This window comes from Rhinatrema bivittatum, chromosome 1 (genome assembly GCF_901001135.1).
Source record: "Rhinatrema bivittatum chromosome 1, aRhiBiv1.1, whole genome shotgun sequence".
NCBI classification, from domain to species: domain Eukaryota; kingdom Metazoa; phylum Chordata; class Amphibia; order Gymnophiona; family Rhinatrematidae; genus Rhinatrema; species Rhinatrema bivittatum.
This window is the reverse complement of record NC_042615.1, coordinates 12,027,039-12,049,368: the sequence shown is the minus strand read 5'-3', so window position 1 is coordinate 12,049,368 and position 22,330 is coordinate 12,027,039. Positions and strand designations below refer to the sequence as shown.

Here is a 22,330-nt window from a genome sequence, read left to right as displayed (position 1 = left end):
GGATGACCAAAAACAATTTGTAACTGTTCCTTATGACATGAAGAACCCAGCTGTGGCCCATGGTTTAAGAAACACTGCAATGGAGACTGGCACAGTGGCTATTTCCCCTGAATCCAGTGAAAATCCCCAACCCTGAGTTTTATTGGGGGGGGGGGTGTAAAGTATTGAAACATTACAAACATGACAGCAGAAAAAGACCATATAACCCATTCAGTCTGCCCATCCGTCCAATTAATTTAGCATTATAATTCCCATCACTTCCTTAGAGATCCCCTGTATTTATCCCGTGCTTTCCTGAATTCAGATACTGGGTTTTTTCCCTCACTTCCAATGGGAGGCTGCTCCACACATCCACCACACTCTCTGTAAAGAAATATTTCCTAAGATTACTCCTGAGTCTACCCCCTTTCAACTTCCTCTCATGACCCCTTATTCTAGAGCCTCCTTTCCACTGAAAAAGATTGAACTCCTGAGAATGGAGCTCTTTTGAGATATTTGAATATCTCTATCATATTTCCCCATCTCATCTTTTCTCTACAATATCCATGTTTAGATCTTTAAATCTACTCCCATATGCTTTAGAACAAAGACCACTGACCATGTTAGTAGCCTCCCTCTGGAGCGACTCCATCCTGTTTATATCCTTTGAAGGTGCGGTCTTCCAGGACTGTACTCACAGTATCCCAAGTGAGATCTCACCAGGGACCTATACAGGGGCAATATCACCTCCCTTTTTCTGTTGACCACACCTCTCCCTATGCAGCCTCTTCTCATAAGTCTTCCGATGCTGACCCCTCGCCATGTTGGTCGCTCTTCTTTGTACTGCCTCTATCTTGACTTTATCCTTTTAAGATATGGGCACCAGTACTGAACACAGCACTCCAGGTGAGGCCTCATCAAGGACCTGTATTAAGGCATTATAAGAAAATTATTACTTACCTGCTAATTTTCGTTCCTGTAGTACCATGGATCAGTCCAGACAGTGGGTTATGTCCCCAATCCAGCAGATGGAGTCAGCCCAAAGCTTCGAGGGGGCGTCACCATAAATACTACTACCCCCTCTGCAGGAGTTCAGTATCGAGTATATCAAAGCCCGAGTAAACCGAAACCCCCTGCTTGGATCAAGTTGAAACAGGACGGCAACAATAAGCCGCTGAGTGATAACTGAGTAAACTGAAAAACCGACCCACCAACGGGTGGGCGGACACGAACATAGCGTGTCAACCTCCAAGGGAGTAAAACAGTGACAGAGGGAAAACTGGAAACACGTAACAACAAACAACAGCAGTAAGTGCACTACTGTAAAAGGAGACACAGCTGAACAGACTCAGCATCCACATACAGCCGAGCAGGAGTAGGCCCTAGGACCCAAAGCGGTGGGCGTCTGGACTGATCCATGGTACTACAGGAACGAAAATTAGCAGGTAAGTAATAATTTTCTTTTCCCTGTACGTACCTGGATCAGTCCAGACAGTGGGATGTACCCAAGCTTCCCTAACCCGGGTGGGATCCTGCGAGGCCTGCTCGTAGGACCTGTTCGCCAAAATGTCCCTGGACGGACGAGGCGAGATGTAGTCTATAGTGTCTCGAGAACGTGTGCAACGATTTCCAGGTGGCCGCTCTACAAATTTCTTGCGAAGACACCGAGTGGCTCTCTGCCCAGGAGGCCGCCTGAGCGCGTGTCGAGTGTGCTACGATGCCGGGTGGGGGAGTCCGCCCCACCCCAATATAGGAGGCGGCAATGCCGGCCTTCAGCCATCTGGCAATGGTCGTCTTCGAAGCCTGAGATCCCTTGCGGGGACCGGACCAAAGGACGAAGAGATGGTCAGAAGTCCGGAAATCATTCGTAGCCTCTAGGTAGAGCCTCAGGGTGCGCTTGACGTCAAGGAGACGAAGAGACCGCGGCTCCGACGAAGAGAACGATGGAAGTTCCACCGTCTGATTCACGTGGAACGCAGACACCACCTTCGGAAGGAAGGAGGGGACAGTGCGAAGTGAAACACCCGAATCGGAGAACCTGAGATAAGGTTCCCTACACGACAGGGCCTGCAGCTCCGAAATACGCCGAGCGGAGCAGATGGCCACTAGGAACACCACCTTGAGGGTGAGATCCTTGATCGTCGCATTCCGCAGCGGTTCAAACGGAGGTCCTGACAGAGCGTAGTACCAGATTGAGACTCCACGAGGGACAAGGATCGCGCAGTGGAGGCCGCAAATGCTTGACCCCCTTGAGGAAACGGGCGATGTCCGGGTGTCGCCACAGAGATCCTCCGTCACGCAGGAGAGAGCCAAGAGCGGCCACTTGAACCCGAAGCGAGTTGTAAGCGAGCCCCTTGTCCACCCCTGCTTGCAGGAACTGGAGGATCTGAGGAACAGACGCTTCCGAGGGTCTTGTGTTCAGGCCGGTACACCACAGCTCGAACACCTTCCAGACCCGCACATAGGCCACCGACGTCGAGGTCTTCCGAGACCGCAGCAGCGTGGATACTACCGCCTCCGGGTATCCCCGTCGTCGAAGGCGACGCCTCTCAAAAGCCAGGCCGCAAGACAGAAGAGTTCTGCCTGGTCGAAAAATACTGGTCCCTGGTGGAGGAGGCGGGGAAGATGTCCCAACCGTATGGGCCCGTCGATTACTAGGTGGAGAAGGTCCGCGAACCAAGGACGTCTCGGCCACTCTGGTGCGACGAAGATGACAGTCCCCCGATGAACCTCTATCCGTCGTAGTAGCCTTCCCACCAGTGGCCACGGGGGGAACGCGTATAGAAGTAGCTCGGCCGGCCACGGGAGCGCTAGGGCATCGACGCCCTCCGCCCCCCGTTCTCTCCGGCGACTGAAGAAACGAGGCGCCTTGGTGTTTTGAGCGGATGCCATAAGATCCAGGTGGGGGGGACCCCACCGCCGAACGATCAGCTGCATGGCCTCGTCGGAGAGGGCCCACCCTCCGGGATCCAGGAGCTGGCGACTGAGGAAATCCGCCTGAACGTTGTCCACTCCCGCTATGTGCGAGGCCGCCAGGCGGGCCAGGTGCCGTTCCGCCCACTGCATCAACATCTCTGCCTCGAGCGCGACCTGCGGACTGCGGGTTCCGCCCTGTCGGTTGATATAGGCCACCGTGGTCGCGTTGTCCGACAAGACTCTGACTTCCCGATTCCGAAGGAGTGGCAGGAAGTGAAGAAGAGCCAGCCTGACCGCTCGGGTCTCCAGACGATTGATGGACCACGTCGACTCCTCCGCGGACCACGTCCCCTGCGTGGCGCTGCGGTCGCAGACTGCCCCCCAGCCCACGAGACTGGCGTCTGTGGTTACCACCACCCAATTTGGTAGATCGAGGGACATGCCTCGAGCCAGATTCTCCGGGACCATCCACCAGTCCAGGCTGCTCCGTGCAAACTGGGGCAGCGGGAGTATCACCTGGTAGTCCTGCGAAAGTGGTTTCCAGCGGGATAGAAGTGCCCTTTGTAGCGGCCGGAGGCGCGCAAAGGCCCAGGGAACCATGTCGATGGTGGAACCCATCACCCCCAGGAGCTGTAGATAGTCCCAGGAAGTGGGCGCTGGTAATGCAGAGAACCGCTGTATGTGCTCCCGCAGGGCGTGCGCCTTGTCCTGCCGCAGAAAAACCGCCCCCAGACGGGTGTCGAAGGTCGCCCCCAAGAAATCCAAGCGCTGCGAAGGCACGAGGGAGCTCTTGGAGAAGTTCACCACCCATCCCAGGGACTGCAGAAACTCTATCACCCTGGCCACTGCCGCCTGGCCATGCCGGAAGGACTTCGCCCGTATGAGCCAGTCGTCCAAGTAAGGATGAACTAGAATACCCTCCTTCCGAAGGGCAGCCGCCACAACTACCATGATCTTGGTGAAGGTACGTGGGGCCGTTGCTAGGCCGAACGGAAGCGCCACGAATTGGAAATGCTGGTCCAGAATCTTGAACCGGAGAAGGCGATGGTGTTCTTGGCGAATGGGGATATGAAGGTAGGCCTCCGTCAGATCCAAGGAGGCCAAAAACTCCCCTCGGTGTACCGCTGCGATCACTGAACGCAGCGTTTCCATGCGGAACCGGATCACTCTGAGGGATTTGTTGACTTCCTTCAAGTCCAGTATGGGGCGGAAGGAGCCGTCTTTCTTTGGTACCACGAAGTAAATGGAATAGTGGCCCGAGCCCACCTCTCCGGAGGGTACGGGCACAATGGCGCCTATCTCCCACAGTCTGTCCAGCGTCGCCTGCACCGCCTCTCGCTTGATGGCCGAGCCGCAGGGCGAGAAGATGAATCGACCCTTCGGAGCGCGGACAAGTTCCAAAGCGTAGCCGCGTCCTATGGTGTCCAAGACCCACTGATCCGAGGTGATCCGTGCCCACTCCTCGTAAAAGAACGCCAGCCGCCCCCCAATCTTGGGGACGGCGGAGTGGGCGAGCTGAACATCATTGAGAGGACTTGGGCGAAGGTTGTCCTGCCGTGGAAGCGGGGCGCGCAGGGCGGCGCCCGCGAAAGGAGCGAGACCAGGGCTGAGACCTGGGGGCAGAGGTCCGAGCCGCCGCCGGCCTATAACTCCTATAGCGCCTTTGCGCTCTGGCTCTGGTCCGGGAGGACGAAAACGCCCTGCTGGAGCGATATCTGTCTTCCGGCAGGCGATGGACCGCGTTTTCCCCCAGAGACTTGATAATCTGGTCCAGATCCTCGCCGAACAGGAACTTACCCCTGAATGGCAGGGAACCCAGACTTGACTTGGAGGACGTGTCCGCCGCCCAGTTGCGGAGCCATAGAAGTCGACGTGCCGCCACCACCGAGGCCATGGAGCGGGCAAGAACCCGAAACAGATCATAGGAAGCGTCTGCCCCGTACGCCACCGCAGCTTCCAGTCTATCCGCCTGGGCGGCTTCTTCGGGTGGCAACACCTGAGACGTGAGCAGTAGCTGCACCCAGAGAAGACTGGCTCGCTGGGCAAGCGAGCTGCACATCGCAGCCCGCAGCCCCACTGCGGAGACCTCGAAGACCCGCTTGAGGAAGACTTCCAACTTGCGATCCTGCGTATCCCTTAACGCTGCTCCACCTGTCACCGGAATGGTCGTCCTCTTCGTGACCGCTGACACCGCGGAGTCCACTCTGGGTACCTTGATGAGATCCAGAAAATCTTCCGGCAGCGGATATAGCCGTTCCATGGCGCGGCTACCCTTCAGAGCGGCTTCCGGGGCATCCCATTCCCTGGTGAGCAACTGCAGGAACGACTCATGAATGGGAAAAGCCCGAGCCCTCGGGCGAAGGGCTGCCAGCACCGGGTCTCCCTTCTTCGAGGAGGTGACTACAGCAGGCGCGACGGGAGCTGGCGGGTCCGGCGGGGGATCAAGGTCCAATCCCTGAATGATCTGTGGGATCAGGTCATCCAGCTCGTCCCGCTGGAAGAGGCGCAGGGTGCGTGGGTCCTCACCCTCTGAAGTGGAGTCCCCTTGGCCCGCCGCCGCGGGTTCCGACCCAGGGGAGGCTGGTGGCGACCCAGGCCCCCCCGAGCCCACGGGGAGCCGTGGTTGGCTGGGGAGCTGTGGGGCCCCCACACCCGCCGGGGCGGGGGGGGCCGGATAGGCGGACGAAGGTCGCGGGAGCTTGGGTGGTGGCGGATCCACGGGCGCAGCCAGGTCCTGCAGATAGGCTGTATGCATCAGCCGTATGAACTCCGGCGAAAACCCCGGCCTAGTCGGGGGGGCCTCCGCGGGTGGGGGCCCCGAGGGACCCTGCCCCCGCGGGCCTTCCTCCGGGTCTGTCTCCGGTACTAACCTCGGGGGAGAGCCCTCTGAAGTCACCTCGTCCCCCTGCGCTGCCTGGGCTCCTTCAGGACGCAGCGTATGTAAGATGGCCGCCGTTCCCGCCAGGAATGGGGGAGGGGCCAGCCCGCGCCGCCCGGGTAAGGCTGTCATGGAGGCCCGATGCGTGAGGGACCGAGAGGTGCCTTCTCCTCCGGGAAGGCACCGAGCACAAATTCCCTCCCTTGAAACGCGCGATCCAGGTTCCCCACAGGCCGAGCAACGCGCCGGCCGCGGCATCTGGAGCGCAAGGGAAACAGCCCCCGACAGCCGAGAACGCCTTGAAAAACCCGGGGGGGGGCCGCGAAACGGATCGCCGCTGCGGGGGGGCCCGGGTGGCCTGCGCTACCCGCCGAAGACAGAAACGGCGCCGCGGGGGGGCCTTCCTGGCCGCACGACCCGCCGGTGAGGAGCAGCCCTCTCCCCGGTGCAGCCCACGTGGAGCCGCAAAATGGCCGCGGGAGAGGGTGAAGACGCGAGGAGGCCGGAGCACCGGCAGCCGCGTGTAACCTAGCTGCAAGGGAAGAAGAAGAAAATCACACTTACCCCGCAGCAGTCACGGACAGCGCCGGTAAATAGAGGAAGGGAGAGACAGAGAACAATACAGAAGCCACGCCTCCCCAATCAATCAATTAACTTAATTTTTTTTTTTTTTTTTTTTTTGTAACACAACTTGATCCAACCAAACAAACCTACAAACAATAAAGCCTCCAACCAAGGGAAGCAAAAGAACCAAGGAAAAAGAGAATCGGGAGCAAGCCCAGATTCCACTACTCGCATCTGCTGGAGTCAGAAGATACTGAACTCCTGCAGAGGGGGTAGTAGTATTTATGGTGACGCCCCCTCGAAGCTTTGGGCTGACTCCATCTGCTGGATTGGGGACATAACCCACTGTCTGGACTGATCCAGGTACGTACAGGGAACACCTCCTTTTTCTTACTGATTATTCTTCTCTCTATGTAGCTTGGCATTCTTCTGTCACATTGCATCGCTGCCTTCAGATCATCAGACACTATCACCCCAAGGTCCCTCTCCCAGTCTGTGCTCATCAGTCTTTCACCACCCATCACATAAAAAAGCTCTTTTGGATTACCGCACCCCAATGCAGGACTCTGCACTTCTTGGCATTGAATTCCAGCTGTCAAATCTCTGACCACTCTTCAAGTTTTCTTAAATCATTTTTTATTCTCTCTACTCCTTCTTACTCATCTGCAAATAGACAAACTTTACCTTCTATCCCCTCCACCTGGTTGCTCACAAAGATATTGAACAGAACCTGTCTCAATAGCAATCCCTGTGGCACTTCACTTAACACCGTTCTCTCTTCAGAGTTGGCTCCATTTACCATTTCACACTGTCTCCTGAAGGTCAACCAGTTTGCAATCTATGCTACTACCTTGGCACCCACCCCCAAGCTCCTCATTTTGTTCACAAGTCTCCTATGTGGGACCGTATCAAAACCTTTATTAAAATCCAAGTAAATCAAATTGAGCGTGCTTCCCTGAGCCAATTCTTTAGTCACCCAATGAAAAAAATCAATCAGATTGGTCTGACAGGACCTGCCCTTGGTGAATCCATGCTGCCTCGGATTGAGCAACCCACCGGATTGTAGATAGTTCACTATCCTTTCCTTCAGTGGAGTCTCCAGTCATTTTTCCACCACAGAGGTGAGGCTAACCGGCCTGTAGTTTCCAGCCTCCTCTCTGTTCCCACCACCGCTCTTCTCCAATCCTGTGGCACTACTCCCGTTTCCAGGGATCTATTGAACAGGACCTTCAGCGGACCCACCAGCACATCTCTGAGCTCCCTCAGTATCCTGGGATGTATCTCATCCGGCCTAAGCACACATTGCTGTTCCTGAAAAATTCATATTAAGCTATGAATGCTGCAACACGTCTCCACTGACTTGTGCCAAGCGCATAATGAATCATGCCCAATCAACTTCAAAAAGAAACTAAAACTTTGCTATTCGAACAAGCATTCCAGTCATGGTAACTATTTACCTCTACGCCACCACCCGGCCCTAAGTCTAAATAAAAACTCTCATACCATTCTTATATTAGAACACAGACGCCTATTAAGATAAAGTTGCTTTCTTCCCTATTAAGATAAATTTTGCTTTCCTCCCTCTCCAGTATGTTCCAAGTATTGCTTTACTTGGACCCTATCTTCATACCTGTATTATGTATTTAATAGTAACATTAACATTCTCATGCTTGTTATCACAGTTCCATGCAACTAGCATTACATGTAATTAGCATTTAGCATTCTATGTTATCAGCATTTTATGTTCCATGTAATTAGCATGCTCTCATGCTTGTGTTCAGTTTCAATGTAAACCGAGACGATGTGCAATATCTTGTATGAATCCCGGTATATAAAAATGTTAAACAAATAAATAAATGAGAGACTGGGCAGGTTAGATGGGCCTTATGGTATTTATCTGGCATCATAGTTTGCGTTTCTATGTAAACGCTAGAACAATTAGGGTTCCTAACCCTCCACTGCCTGAGATACAAACTTTAGGAACTCATTTACAAAGGGTTTTTCCATGGGAAACGTTTAGTAAATGAGGCACTTGGATTGCAAGCCTTCTGTGGGCAGGGAAATCTCTACTATACCTGAATTTAATCTGCTTTGAAGTGCCTGAAAATTGGACTATAAATGCTTTTTTTTTTTAATTAAAACATGAGCCTGGCCATCCTCCAAGTCAAGAACGATAGAGAATGCTGCAGAGCTGTCTTACATGGCTCTAGATTTAGCTTTGCCATACGATCCCCCAAACAAGGCCATCTTCAGTTCCCGTGTTAGAATTAAATCCCATGGACTAGATCTAAGGACAGGAACAAAACCTAGGACCGGAGGACCCCCACCTTCACACGCAGGATCAGATTTGCGATGTATCTGGACTATTTAAGCATTAAATAAGCCTGCTGGATCATGCTATTACACTATCTCAGTGTTCTCATGCATTAATTGAGCTTAGAAATTAGTGTCTATGTTATTTAATTCGATTTTTATACACAGATCTACAACTCCCAGTTTCTTGTAATTTTGAAGCAACTGCCAGAAATTCCCATTGGCAGCAAATAAAGCTGTGCAGTTGCTTAGTAAGTCCACTTAGATTCATAGAAATAACAAACTTCATTGGAATAACATGTTATGTTATATCCGTGCAAGGCTCTCAAGCCTTATTCTCCTTTCCTCAATCCAGTGCAGAGCAAGCTACGGATGCGCACATAGGTTGCAGGTTACATTACAATGGTGGCTGGTGTCTGTTTTGAAAGCTGTAAAGAGTTGAACAGTAAAAGGATCGGGGGGGGGGGGGGGGGGGAGCAACATGGTTGCAGAGGAGTAAACGCGCACATACACACACACACACACACACAAAGGGGTTGAATTAGCACAAGTCTGAAACTTGTGAGCAGTAGCGCCAATCGTCAAGGCTTCAACCCTGGCTACTGTCCATTTGTGCATCTCTCATAAGCATTCATGATTCAAATACCTTAAAAAGTAAAAGACCTGAACTACCCGCCCTCCTAACCAAATTCCCACCCCCAAAAGATGGAAAAATAAAAGGACTCTTCGACACATGCCATGCATTAACCTGGACTCTTAGCAGGCTTGGCAAGGACACACAGAATATGTAGCAACCTGAACGTGAGGTTCACCCTCTGAGCAGCAGGTGGCAGCAGATGCCAAAACTAAATTAAAACAGCCCCCCCAGATAAGGATATTAATGCCCTTCTAGCTTGATCAATTTCACTCCTAGTGTCATGGCAGAGACCCCAGCTGATCTCTGGCTTTCTCTTCACTCTATTGCAAATAGGGCTGCCCCCCCAAACAAGTTGTGACTACTAAAATTCCCTGATAGACGTGGGCGAGAAGTGGAAAAAATCCTGAAATCCTATCATTTATTCCTCTAACTCCCTAAGACCAAAACCGAGGTCACCAAACTGTTGAGTCTTCATGTCTTCTTGTGAGACTTGACTAGCAGAGAGCGCCCAACCCAGCCATTAACTCCAGCCGTCAGACTCTCTGCTCTCAAAGCTTTACTCGCTGGCCCTCTCTCAGATTCTGCTCTCTGACCTTGTGGGGATAACACTGGGTTGGAGTGGGGACCAGAGGATCTGCCATCTCTATTCTGATACTCCCTCTTGCACCTTGCAAAACTGTTTCTACTTGCCCTCGTGGGAAACACAAAACATGCTGGAAACACAGATAGGCCTGGATCTCTGAGCTTTTCAGAGCATCAATGAGAAGGTTAAAATTCTTGCATTTGCCATTAGCTGAAAAACCAAATGCAGCTATTACTGGCATTCAGCTCTTCAATCATGCAGTGGGCTGCGGTTATTGTGACTTTATCCTAAAACTTGCAGATCTGGAATATAAGAACCCATGACCTCTCACTTTCTGCCTACTGCCTCACTAGAAACTACTGTGCATGCTTAATCACAATACCAGGCCCTGCAGGGATCTTCAGATGGTCAACAAAGAAAATATTCTTAAAAAGCAATGGTATGTGAGCCTTCAGACCCCCAGGTTTTACCAGATCATCCAGCTTAAGAGCCATCCCATGCACTTTTAATCTAAAGCAAGCCTAGTTCCACTCCCAGGTAAGATAACTCGTCATCGATGGCCAATCTCTTTCCAAATATCCTGCATGCCTCCAGCTGTGGCTTTGGCCGATTCAGCCAGCTTCTTTTGCATTGCTAAGATTAAGATCTGAACCACGAGGTCCCCCATCTCCTGCTCTCTCACTTTCAATTTGCCTGATCTGAAAACAAGTCCTGTGATTCAGAGTTATTTTGAGAGCACTCATGTTAGCAAGGGCCCGAATCTTACAAAGAACCCAGCTATGTTTAGTCAGGCAACTCAAGGACTCAGCACCCTTCCCAACTACAGAGTTCAGAGCCAGCTCCATAGCCCCTCTTCTTCTTCCATCCTCCCCTCCAATTTGAAAACCATCTGTAGGGCCAAGTTACCAGAAATGTAAAAGTGAAAGGCAAAACCCAGAACTGACTCTGCCTGTTCCTGATAACCAAAGGCCTCAACCAGGGCACTGCCCATCTGTCCTCAAATGATTTCTTAATGTAGGAGAGAAGATAAAGAGCTCTCACCTCGCGTCTCCCCTCGGTACTTGTAAGTAGAACAGGGCGACCGATACATATGTTGGCCGATTTCATACTATTGAGCCCCATTTGGACCAGGAAGCTTCGGAAGGCTCTGGGCACGCTGTCTTCTGCTGAAATGGAGAAAAAAAAAAAAAAAAAAAGCTAAAATTTGATTCTTCTGCACGATACATTGCAAACAAAAACTACCATTGTAAATTGTATTATTCATTACATTGGAGAAGTTACTTACCTGATAATTTTGTTTTCCTAGCGTGTAGCCAGATGGACTCAGGACCAGTGGGTTATGTGCTCCTCTGCTAGCAGATGGGAGACGGAGTCTGGTTTCAAAGCTGACGTCACCCTAGATATACCCCTGCAGTGACCTTATCCATTCAGTATCTCTCCGTCTCCTAGCAGATGCGGACGCTATCCCACACACTAGAATAGCGTTAAGAATTACAGCAAAGAAGAAAGAAACAGAAATTTACCTTAAGAAGATTGAGCCCCACTCTCCTGCGGTGAAACCTAAGGGTCCCTCCCCCAGATGAGAATTCCTGAGGTGATTTCAGATATCCCTCAGAGATGTGCCTTGGTTCCCGGCATGGACTTAGCCCCCCAGAGTGGCTGAAAGGCAGCGGGTGCACAACCGAGCGCGGCGGTGAAGGTAAAGCCTATGATTGAAAGACCGAGTGTGCAGTGGTCAACTAGTGATCATATTAAAAAACCACTGTGTATCAAAACAGGGGTTGGTATTTCTAAACCAATCAAGTTGACAGGCGTGGTAACAAAATGGTACAGAATCGATTCTAACTATGTCTATGATTGACAAACTAATATAATTAGAGACCAGCTTATTGTACATCAATGAGCTATTAAAATGTAAAACAGGGGGTTGGTATATTACTTAGTGTTATGAAGTGAACTCACCATCCACCTGGCCCCTGAAACAGGCAATAGTCGATATCTGTACTTTCAAGGAATTAAGGGCCAACCCTTTATTTAACCCATCTCGCAAAAATTCCAAAATGAGCGGGATCTTAACTGAACGAGGAAGAACACCTCAACCTTCACACTAAGCCTCAAACACTTGCCAAACCCACACATAAGCTAAGGAAGTGGCGAACTTTCAAGCTTGCAGCAAGGTGGCAATCACCGCAGAAGACTATCCATGCTTCAACAAGCAAGCCCTCCCAAGGGCTACACTGCAAGACAAAACTGAGTCTGATCTTCATGAAGGACAGGCTCCTGCTACAACAGAAGAAGGGGGTTTCTACCAGGAGTCTTCGCAGATCTGCATACCATGGTCTTCTGGGACAATCTGGTGCTACCAGGAGCACCATCCCCCTAGTGCTTTCGATCCTTCAAACTATTCTGATCAACATGGGCCATGGGGGAAAGGCACACAGCAGCTTGTCTTCTGGCCAGACCCACATGACAGCATCAATGCCCAAGGACTTCGGATGTCTCCTACGACTGAAGGATCAAGGAACTTTCGCATTGCAAGAAGTCGCCAGCAGGTCTATAAATGGAAGGCCCCAGCGATCCACTCTCAGCTGGAATGCCTCGTCCGACAATATCTATTCTCCTGGGTCCAGACTCTCCCTGCTGAGAATGACTGCTCTTAACACGGTCTTTTCCTTCGATACCTCCTGGCTCTTGGTTCCTCCCTGCAAGCCCAAAATTATGGAATGCACTTCCTACCGACTTACGATTACAAACGAGTCTTAAAACATTCAAAAAGGACATAAAGGCCTGGCTATTCACGAAGGCATAGCAAGATCCCCAACAATCCACTCAACCACTACTACCTATTTTGCATAATCATGCCACAATTTTAACATCTTTTAGTCTTGCTTTTAATATTTATTCTCTTTTAATGCTTAAATGTAACCTGTTTTTATTATAGGCGATACTGGGTTTTTTTTACCATTTTACTATGACTGTACTTGTGTTAGAAATTTTATCTGTTATGCTTTGTTAACCGTTGTGATGGCTGCACCGAACGACGGCACATAAAAATAAATAAATAAATGTAAGCCACCGTCATTGCAGTCTGCTGTTGAACTGCAAGCACGCCAACCAGACCGCCAGGCAGCAGACTGATGTTCCAGAGAGACTAGTTTAGCCCTCTCTCTCATATGTTTACCAGAGAAGCTGCTTCAGGCTACACCTTCTTTCATGGTCTCTAAAGTATCTTGTCTTTTTTTTTTTTTATATCTTACCTGCACGCAGCTCTTCCCGGCTGAGTATAGAGACAGCTGCGGAGGGAGAGGGCATCTGCTGGCACCGCCGCACTCAGCTTCCTTTAAGCTGTACAATCAATTAAGTCCATACGGCTGAAAAACCAGCTACCAGCGCAGCATGTTCATCAATAGTTGTAGCTGTGCCATCAACTTATCTCCAACTTATCTCCAACACTACTATTACCAAAAAAAACCTAAGCCAAGATTTAGCCATCTATTTTAAGGATAAAATCTCCAAAATAACAAACACCTTCATCACCTCTTCTTTCTTCAATTTACAAACTTCTTCAATTAACATCCCTCCTTGGCTCGACTTCAGACCTATTTCCATTACTGAAACAGAAAAAATGATGAAGAAAATCAACCCTGCTCGTCATGAACTTGACACCATTCCCACCCGAGTTCTTAAAGAAATTGCCTATCCTTTAGCCCCAACAATTTCAGCAATCATCAACAAATCGCTCGAGGAAGGCGAGCTGCCTCCCAAGTTAAAAATTGCCACCGTCACTCCTTTATTAAAGAAAAAAAACCTCAATCCAGATGACCTAAACAACTACCGCCCAATCTCCAACTTACCCTTCTTTGCAAAAATGATTGAGAAGGCGGCATTGAAACAACTCAACGACCATCTAGACGATAATAAAATTCTTTCTCCTTCCCAATTCGGCTTCAGAAAAAACCACAGCACTGAAACCCTCCTCCTTAAACTCTCCAATACCATCCTAAGAGGTTTTGACAACAAAAAAGGATACCTTCTGATTCTCTTAGACCTCTCTGCTGCCTTCGATACAGTGGATCATAAAATTCTCATCTCATGTCTAGAATCCATTGGGCTGGCTGGCAAAACTCTCAGTTGGTTCTCATCCTTCCTCAGTAACAGACACTTCAAAGTTTTTCACAACAATAGCTCTTCTTCTCCTGTCCCCCTCGATACAGGTGTGCCTCAAGGATCAGCACTTTCACCAATTCTATTCAACATCTACCTGACCCCTCTTTGCCATCTCTTATCTAGTCTTGACATAACGTATTACATGTATGCAGACGATATTCAATTACTCATTCCTATTTCTTCCTCGATAGAAGATGCTATGTCTAAAGCAGCCTCACACTTGGATACTATCAGAAACTTGCTAATTCATCTTAAATTATGTCTAAATACAAGCAAAACTGAATGTATCCTAATTGCCAAAAAATATCCTGGACATTTAACAATTCCACCCTTCTACTTTGACAAGACCCTCGTCCTTCTCAAAGAGAGCGTTAAAGACCTGGGTGTTTGGTTAGACACTGACCTAATCTACAAAAAACACATCTCTACAAAAATAAAGGAAGGCTTTCACAAACTTCACATAATAAAACATCTAAAACCCCTACTCCACCCCCATGATTTCAAAACTGTCCTTCAAGCCCTCATTTTTTCAGGTTTGGATTACTGCAACTCCCTATTGATCGGCCTTCCAAAATCTTCCTTGAGACCCTTGCAGCTCCTTCAGAATGCTGCAGCCAGAGTTCTAACAGGTACAAGAAAAGCTGATCACATTACACCTGTTCTCAACCAATTACAGTGGCTCCCTATTGAAAAAAGAGCAGAATTCAAAGTCCTCACCATACTCCACAAAGCAATATACAATGCCGACTATTCCGCCTTTGATGACATCATTCACATCCATTGCTCCCAACGTACTACACGAACCGCCAGCAAAATTAATCTAGTGATTCCCTCTCTTCCACAGGCTAAATTATCCTCCACCAGAAACAGAGCCTTTTCCATCATCGGCCCTAAGCTCTGGAACTCGCTTCCTCATTGCCTCACCAATCAAGATAACTTAAAATCCTTCAAAAAAGACTTAAAACCCTGGCTTCTCAGCCAATCTTTTAAAGATAGCACTCAATGACTCTAAAATTCTTTTATATATTCTGCCATTTTTCAATCTCCCTGTTACAATGATACAGATGCCCTTCAATGCTTCATGAGATATATGTACATCTATTCAGGGTTCTATCCTGTGTTATCTTGTTATACATTCTCCTGTTGTATTTACTATCGTTAATTTTAAATTGTAATCTTCATACATCGTTCTATGTAACATGTTGTTTCTGTATGTAAACCGGAGTGAAGGCAACTCTGCTATACCTCGGTATATAAAAAATGCTAAATAAATAAACTTATGAATACGAGCTTCCGGCAGGAAAATCTTGCCCTGCTTCGTGTTGAACCGAACCCCAAGGCATTCCAACAACAGGGAGATCACCTTGCAGGTCACCAGGCGGCTCTCTTCCAGCAACTTGGCTCGAATCAGCCAGTTGTCCAAATACAGGTGTAGTAGAATCCCATCCTCTCTCAATTCTGCCACAACTACCACCAATACCTTGGAAAAGGTCCTAGGAGTGGTGGAGAGACCAAAAGGCAATGCCCAAAACTGATAATGAAGTCCCAGAACTGCAGAAAGCATTGAAGCTCTAGTTGAATGGGAATGTGAAGATATGCTTCAGACAGGTCCAAAGAGGTCAGAAATTCCTGCAATTGTATGGCCATTATCACCGAGAGCAAGGAGTGCATGCGAAAATGCGTCACGTGCAGATGACAGCTGACATTTGAGATCCAGGATGGGACAAAAGGACCCTCCTTCTGAAATAAATTGAATATTGCCCTGTATTTTGAGAAATGGGCACTGGAATCACAGCCCTCAAACTAAGGAGCCTTGCCAATGTATCCTCCACTGCCTGCTTCTTCTGCGGGGAGTGGCAGGGAGAGACTATGAACATGTCCCAAGGAATACTGAAAAACTCCATTGCACATCCTTCTCATATCACTTCCAGGACCAATTGATCCGATGTGATCTCAACCAAGCCTCCCCCAGGGGTGGATCGGCAAACCTTCATTGGGAGGCTTGGGAGGATCCACAACCTGAGCCCGCGCCCCCCACCACCCTCCTGCACAGTCTGGGACAAAAGGACCGAGACCTACCAAATGGTTGAGAGTTCTGAAAGGTCGCTCCTCTTATAGGGTCGAAAACGCTTGCCCTCTCATGCTAAAGGAGTGTGGTGTCTGCTTCTCATCCTTCGGTAATCGAAGAACCAGTGATTCACCCCACTTACTGGCCAGTTTCTCCAACTCGCTCCCAAACAAGAGTGAGTCTTTAATGGGCAAGTTTGTTAGGTTAACCTTGGAGGTTGCATCAGCCAAACAATTTCTCAATGATAACTGATGCCTGGCAACTATTACCAAAGCCACTGTGGCTGAAGTGTGGACCAAATCACAGCCTGCATCTGCCAAGAAGGCGGTCACTGGCTCCTTAACTGCCTTGGAATTCACCCCAGAGTCAGCAACCTCTTGAGAGAGAAGTAAACAAGAGCGAGCCACCAGGGAACAACAAGCAGCTATTTGCAAAGTCATTGCCACTGCTGCAAATGCCTGCTTAAGGATAGTTTCAATCCTTCTATCATGATCATCCTTCAAGACTGCTCCTCCTTTCATGGGAATAGTGTTCCACTTGGAAACTGCACACACAAGTGCATCTACTTTTGGATACAAGGGGTACAGGCCTTCTAAAATCCGATCCCCTTTGAAACTAGTCTCTGGGGTGCCCCAATCAAGATAAATCAATTTTTGAATGGACTCCATCACCGCTTTACACAAGGAAACCAAAATGGGATTTCTTTTTGGCTCAGACATGGAATCTGACCCAGGAACCCCAAACATTTTCAAGATCTGAGATAAAAGAGAGGTTAGTTCAACTCTATGAAACAACCGTCACATTGTCCTAGGCCAGAAGGAATTTCACCATCCTCAAAAGAGTCAGGTCTGGCATCATCATTCGTGCCATCAGGATCTCCATCGGACAATCCCACTCCAGGAGGACTCTGGCGCTTAACAGCAGGTCCAGGCAGGGTTCCTACTTGCGACTCTGCCCTGGGAACATTAGACAGGGCTGAGGACTGCACCTGATGAAAAGATTGCAATCCCTAGAAAATTCTACCAGGAGGTACCTGAAGTGCACTCGCTGAGCCACCTTCCCCTGCTGATGAATCAGTTAGGGGAAGTCCAAAATCAGGCATCCACCTGAATCGTCTTTACCCAGGCCTACATCTGGCTGGAAAGAACCAGGCCTAGTGAAATCAGAGGAAATAAATCTCCCTGAGCCTCCAAACAGCACTGGCACAAGTCAGCGGGCACTCCTGGCTGAGATGCTGGAATATGATAGGCAGTACAAAGAGAAAGGCACTTAGGTTTCTTAGATATAGGTGCCAATAGGCCGTCAGCGCACTGATCAGTAACTGGAGGCGTTCATCTAGATTATGTTTTGTTTTTTTTTAAGATGTCCAAAATTCTAGGCATCCAACCCTTAAGTGTCTTACGCCTAGGCATTCAAGACTTGGGTGTCCCTAGAATAGGTGCCATAAAAACTTAAGTGCACAGCAAAGCTCAGCTTGCATGCATAGGTAAGCGGACGGCCACTTAAGGCGCCACTTAACTTGGACACACAGACTACAAAGCCCGCCTAAGCATCGAAAATCTGGACACACAACCTGGATGCATAGCTAGACTCACACACTGAACCAACAATCCTGTAGAGGGCAGCCTAAAGAAACCAAGCAAAATGCCTTTAAGGCCTACCAAGCATCGTGCAACTAAAAGGCCTCAGAGCGGGGCCTAGCCTACAGAGGCTGCTCAACCTGCCAGGCTCCCCATGTCCCTCGAGGGACGAATGTTGGAACAGCACACCAAGCATGGAGACCAGGGGAAGGAGGAAGCCCTACACATAAAAAAAAAAAAACCCCTCCTTCTCTGTATTTTTCTTTTCTTTTCTTTTTTTTTTTTAACTTACCTGAGCTCAGCCTTACCTGGCTGAGTACAGATATAGTCTCCAGCTGCGGGGGGGGGGGTGTTATGTGCCATCACTGCCATGCTTGGCTTCCTGCATCCGCTGCCTTTCAGCTATTTAAAAAGCTAAGTCCACACCAGCTGAAAACCAGCTACAGGACCAAGGCACTCATCTGAGGGACCAAAGAAATCACCTCAGGAATTCTTAACCAGGGGAGGGACCAATTGGTATCACCACAGGACAGCAGGGCGAATTAATTTTCCTTATTTCTTCTTTTCAAAACGAAGCAAGCCCTAGTAGAGAGATACATGTCCACCATATGCTGGAGACGGAGAAGGCTGATATCACTGCAGGGGTATATATACTGTGATGTCAGTTTGCTCCGTCTCCATCCGCTGGTAGAGGTGCATAACCCACTTTTTCTGGATTCATCTGACTGGACGCTAAGAAATGTCTGAATTATCGAGAAGACTGCTCTCCCCATAAAAATGTTGCTAGCAGTAATTTTGTTATGGGTTCAACAGTTGCTTAATTCTGAATGTAAATATTACTAACCTTAACATAAGGCTTGGAGGTTATTAGCACAGGGCAGCAGTTACTACCCTTAACAGAAGGTATGGGGGTAACCTGCACAGAGCGGCAGTTACTACTCTTAACAGAAGGCATGGGGGTAACCTGCACGGAGCGGCAGTCACTACCCTTAACAGAAGGCATGGGGGTAACCTTACGGAGCGGCAGTCACTACCCTTAACAGAAGGCATGGGGGTAACCTGAATGGAGCGGCAGTCACTACCCTTAACAGAAGGCATGGGGGTAACCTTACGGAGCGGCAGTTACTACTCTTAACAGAAGGCATGGGGGTAACCTGAATGGAGCGGCAGTCACTACCCTTAACAGAAGGCATGGGGGTAACCTGCATGGAGCGGCAGTTACTACCCTGAACAGAAGGCATGGGGGTAACCTGCACGGAGCGGCAGTTACTACCCTGAACAGAAGGCATGGGGGTAACCTGCACGGAGCGGCAGTTACTACCCTTAACAGAAGACATGGGGATAACCTGCACGGAGCGGCAGTTACTACCCTTAACAGAAGGCTTGGGGATAACCTGCACGGAGCGGCAGTTACTACCCTTAACAGAAGACATGGGGGTAACCTGCATGGAGCGGCAGTTATTACCCTTAACAGAAGGCACGGAGGATAACCTGCATGGAGCGGCAGTTATTACCCTTAACAGAAGGCATGGGGGTAACCTGCACGGAGCGGCAGTTACTACCCTTAACAGAAGGCACGGAGGGTAACCTGCACGGAGCGGCAGTTACTACCCTTAACAGAAGACATGGGGATAACCTGCACGGAGCGGCAGTTACTACCCTTAACAGAAGGCTTGGGGATAACCTGCACGGAGCGGCAGTTACTACCCTTAACAGAAGACATGGGGGTAACCTGCATGGAGCGGCAGTTATTACCCTTAACAGAAGACATGGGGGTAACCTGCATGGAGCGGCAGTTATTACCCTTAACAGAAGGCATGGGGGTAACCTGCATGGAGCGGCAGTTACTACCCTTAACAGAAGACATGGGGATAACCTGCACAGAGCAGCAGTTACTACCCTTAACAGAAGGCTTGGGGATAACCTGCACGGAGCGGCAGTTACTACCCTTAACAGAAGACATGGGGATAACCTGCACGGAGCGGCAGTTACTACCCTTAACAGAAGACATGGGGATAACCTGCACGGAGCGGCAGTTACTACCCTTAACAGAAGGCTTGGGGATAACCTGCACGGAGCGGCAGTTACTACCCTTAACAGAAGACATGGGGATAACCTGCACGGAGCGGCAGTTACTACCCTTAACAGAAGACATGGGGATAACCTGCACGGAGCGGCAGTCACTACCCTGAACAGAAGGCATCGGGGGTAACCTGCACGGAGCGGCAGTCACTACCCTTAACAGAGTGCATGGGGGGTAACCTGCATGGAGTGGCAGTTACTACCCTTAACAGAAGGCATGGGGGTAACCTGCATGGAGAGGCAGTTACTGCCCTTAAAAGAAAGCTTGGGGGTAACCTGCATGGAGCGGCAGTTACTACCCTTAACAGAAGACATGGGGATAACCTGCACGGAGCGGCAGTTACTACCCTTAACAGAAGACATGGGGATAACCTGCACGGAGCGGCAGTCACTACCCTGAACAGAAGGCATCGGGGTAACCTGCACGGAGCGGCAGTCACTACCCTTAACAGAGTGCATGGGGGGTAACCTGCACGGAGCGGCAGTCACTACCCTTAACAGAGTGCATGGGGGGTAACCTGCATGGAGAGGCAGTTACTGCCCTTAAAAGAAAGCTTGGGGGTAACCTGCATGGAGCGGCAGTTACTACCCTTAACAGAAGACATGGGGATAACCTGCACGGAGCGGCAGTTACTACCCTTAACAGAAGACATGGGGATAACCTGCACGGAGCGGCAGTCACTACCCTTAACAGAAGGCATGGGGGTAACCTGCATGGAGCGGCAGTCACTACCCTTAACAGAAGGCATGGGGGTAACCTGCATGAACGGAAGTTAGTACCATAATAAAGTTATTGAGCAGATTGGATGAACCAGTTGGTCTTTTTCTGGTGTCATTACTATGTAGGTGAGAGGTTCACCTCGTGCTGCTCACTGACGGGACCCTGAATCAAGACACTAAAATCAATCAGGCCGAGCCAAAGCAATCACGAAGACACTGTAACCGCAGACGGGAAGCCTTGGGAGTTTTCTTCTTTCTATAGTAAGCCCTGTACTGTCCCGCACCGCACAATGAGACTGCCCACAGCGGCAGCATGGAAAGGCCTCGCTGCTCACAGCACATCCCTCAGCCCTGCTCTTTCCTGAAACCCTTATTTTATTTCCTGCATGCCCTCAAACGGGAAAGGCTTCCGTGCCGCCCTCCATCTCATCTCTGCCTCCGGTACCTGAGTGAAGAGCGTCCGTCACGGTAAGGCTGCAGAGCGCCGGCTCCGTCCTGGGAGAGCCGCCTTCTGGGGCCCCGGGCCCGTCTCTCCCCGCCCGGCCCCGGCTCCTTCTCCGCGAGCCCGACATGAGAGGGAACGAGGCGGCGCCGCCGCCGCCACTCAGCACAACTTCCGGGGCAGCAGCACCTTCCACGAGCCGCAGCACATCAACTTCCGGGGCGGAAGAGGCAGCGCCGCCGCTACCACAGCAACAGATCAACTTCCGGGGCGGAAGAGGCAGCGCCGCCGCTACCACAGCAACAGATCAACTTCCGGGGCGGAAGAGGCAGCGCCGCCGCTACCACAGCAACAGATCAACTTCCGGGGCGGAAGAGGCAGCGCCGCCGCTACCACAGCAACAGATCAACTTCCGGGGCGGAGCAAACAGCGCCACGCGCTCGCGAACTTCCGGGGCGGCGCTGGAAGCGCCGGTTCCTTGCCGTAGTCACAGAGAGAAAGCGCAAGAGATAAACAAGGGGGAGAGGCTGGGGGTACTAAGGAGTCTAATTGTAACCCGCATCAAAAATAAACACAAAGCAAGTACAGCCTAAAAAAAAAAAAAAATCATTAACAAAATAAGGCATCTTACTAATTAAAACAATACAGCAAATACTTTAACTCACCGCCACCCAAATCCCTGCACCCTCAGTAGAGGGAAAAGCCCGCTGTCCACCTGAGAAGAATCCATCAACTACTAAAGCAATAACCCAGTATTACACTTTTCCCCATGCCACTCACTTCCCACCACCTTCTCCCCAAAATGGAGGAGTGGCCTAGTCACCGTCAGAGCGGCAGGCTGCAAGCCAGGGTTCAAATCCTGCTGCTGCTCCTTGGGTCCTAGGCAAGTCCCTTCCTTCTCCATTGTCTCAGGTACAAATTTAGGGCCTGATTTACTAAGGCTTTTCTCCCATTCTGTGTCTATGGGAAAATGCTTCGTAAATGAGGCCCTTGCATTGTTAACTCTCTGGGGACAGGGAAAATACCTACATTACCTGGATGTAATCTGTTTTGAAGTGTCACAAAAGGCAGAATATAAATAAATGGCTACAAGCAGCACCAGATTTCCGGTCTTCCTGGTCACTCCCAAAGTTTGGCATTTTTCCTCCTGGTCTACATGATTATGCTTTTTTGCAGACGAACAGTAAGGGTACTTTTGCTTGCATAATCCTGCCAAATTGGTCTCAGGTTTTTTTTTTTAAGAAAAGTAGCAATATTTGCCCTTGGACAGCCAACAAGCTTATCAGCTTAGATCAAGAGTTTACACACACATAGGTGTGTAAAAGTGGTATTGCACTTTCTCAGAAAATTATGTAGTGAACACAAAGAGTTGGTGAGACAATTTATTTCTTTATTTTATGA

General features: G+C 49.8%; 1 protein-coding gene across 1 annotated transcript in view; it reads right to left on the bottom strand.

Moving 5' to 3' along the window:
• Positions 1 to 21,833, bottom strand: part of LOC115082718 (ATPase family protein 2 homolog) — a gene marked incomplete at its 3' end in the record, with an annotated part of 37,924 nt that extends 16,091 nt beyond the window's left edge. The window contains exons 1-3 of the mRNA XM_029586912.1: positions 21,710 to 21,833; positions 20,933 to 21,220; positions 10,912 to 11,036 (exon numbers count right to left, since the gene is read on the bottom strand). Coding sequence (XP_029442772.1) covers positions 10,912 to 11,036; positions 20,933 to 21,220; positions 21,710 to 21,833 — 537 coding nt within the window. The remainder of the gene's footprint in view (positions 1 to 10,911; positions 11,037 to 20,932; positions 21,221 to 21,709) is intronic.
• Between the last annotated feature and the right edge of the window lie 497 nt (positions 21,834 to 22,330).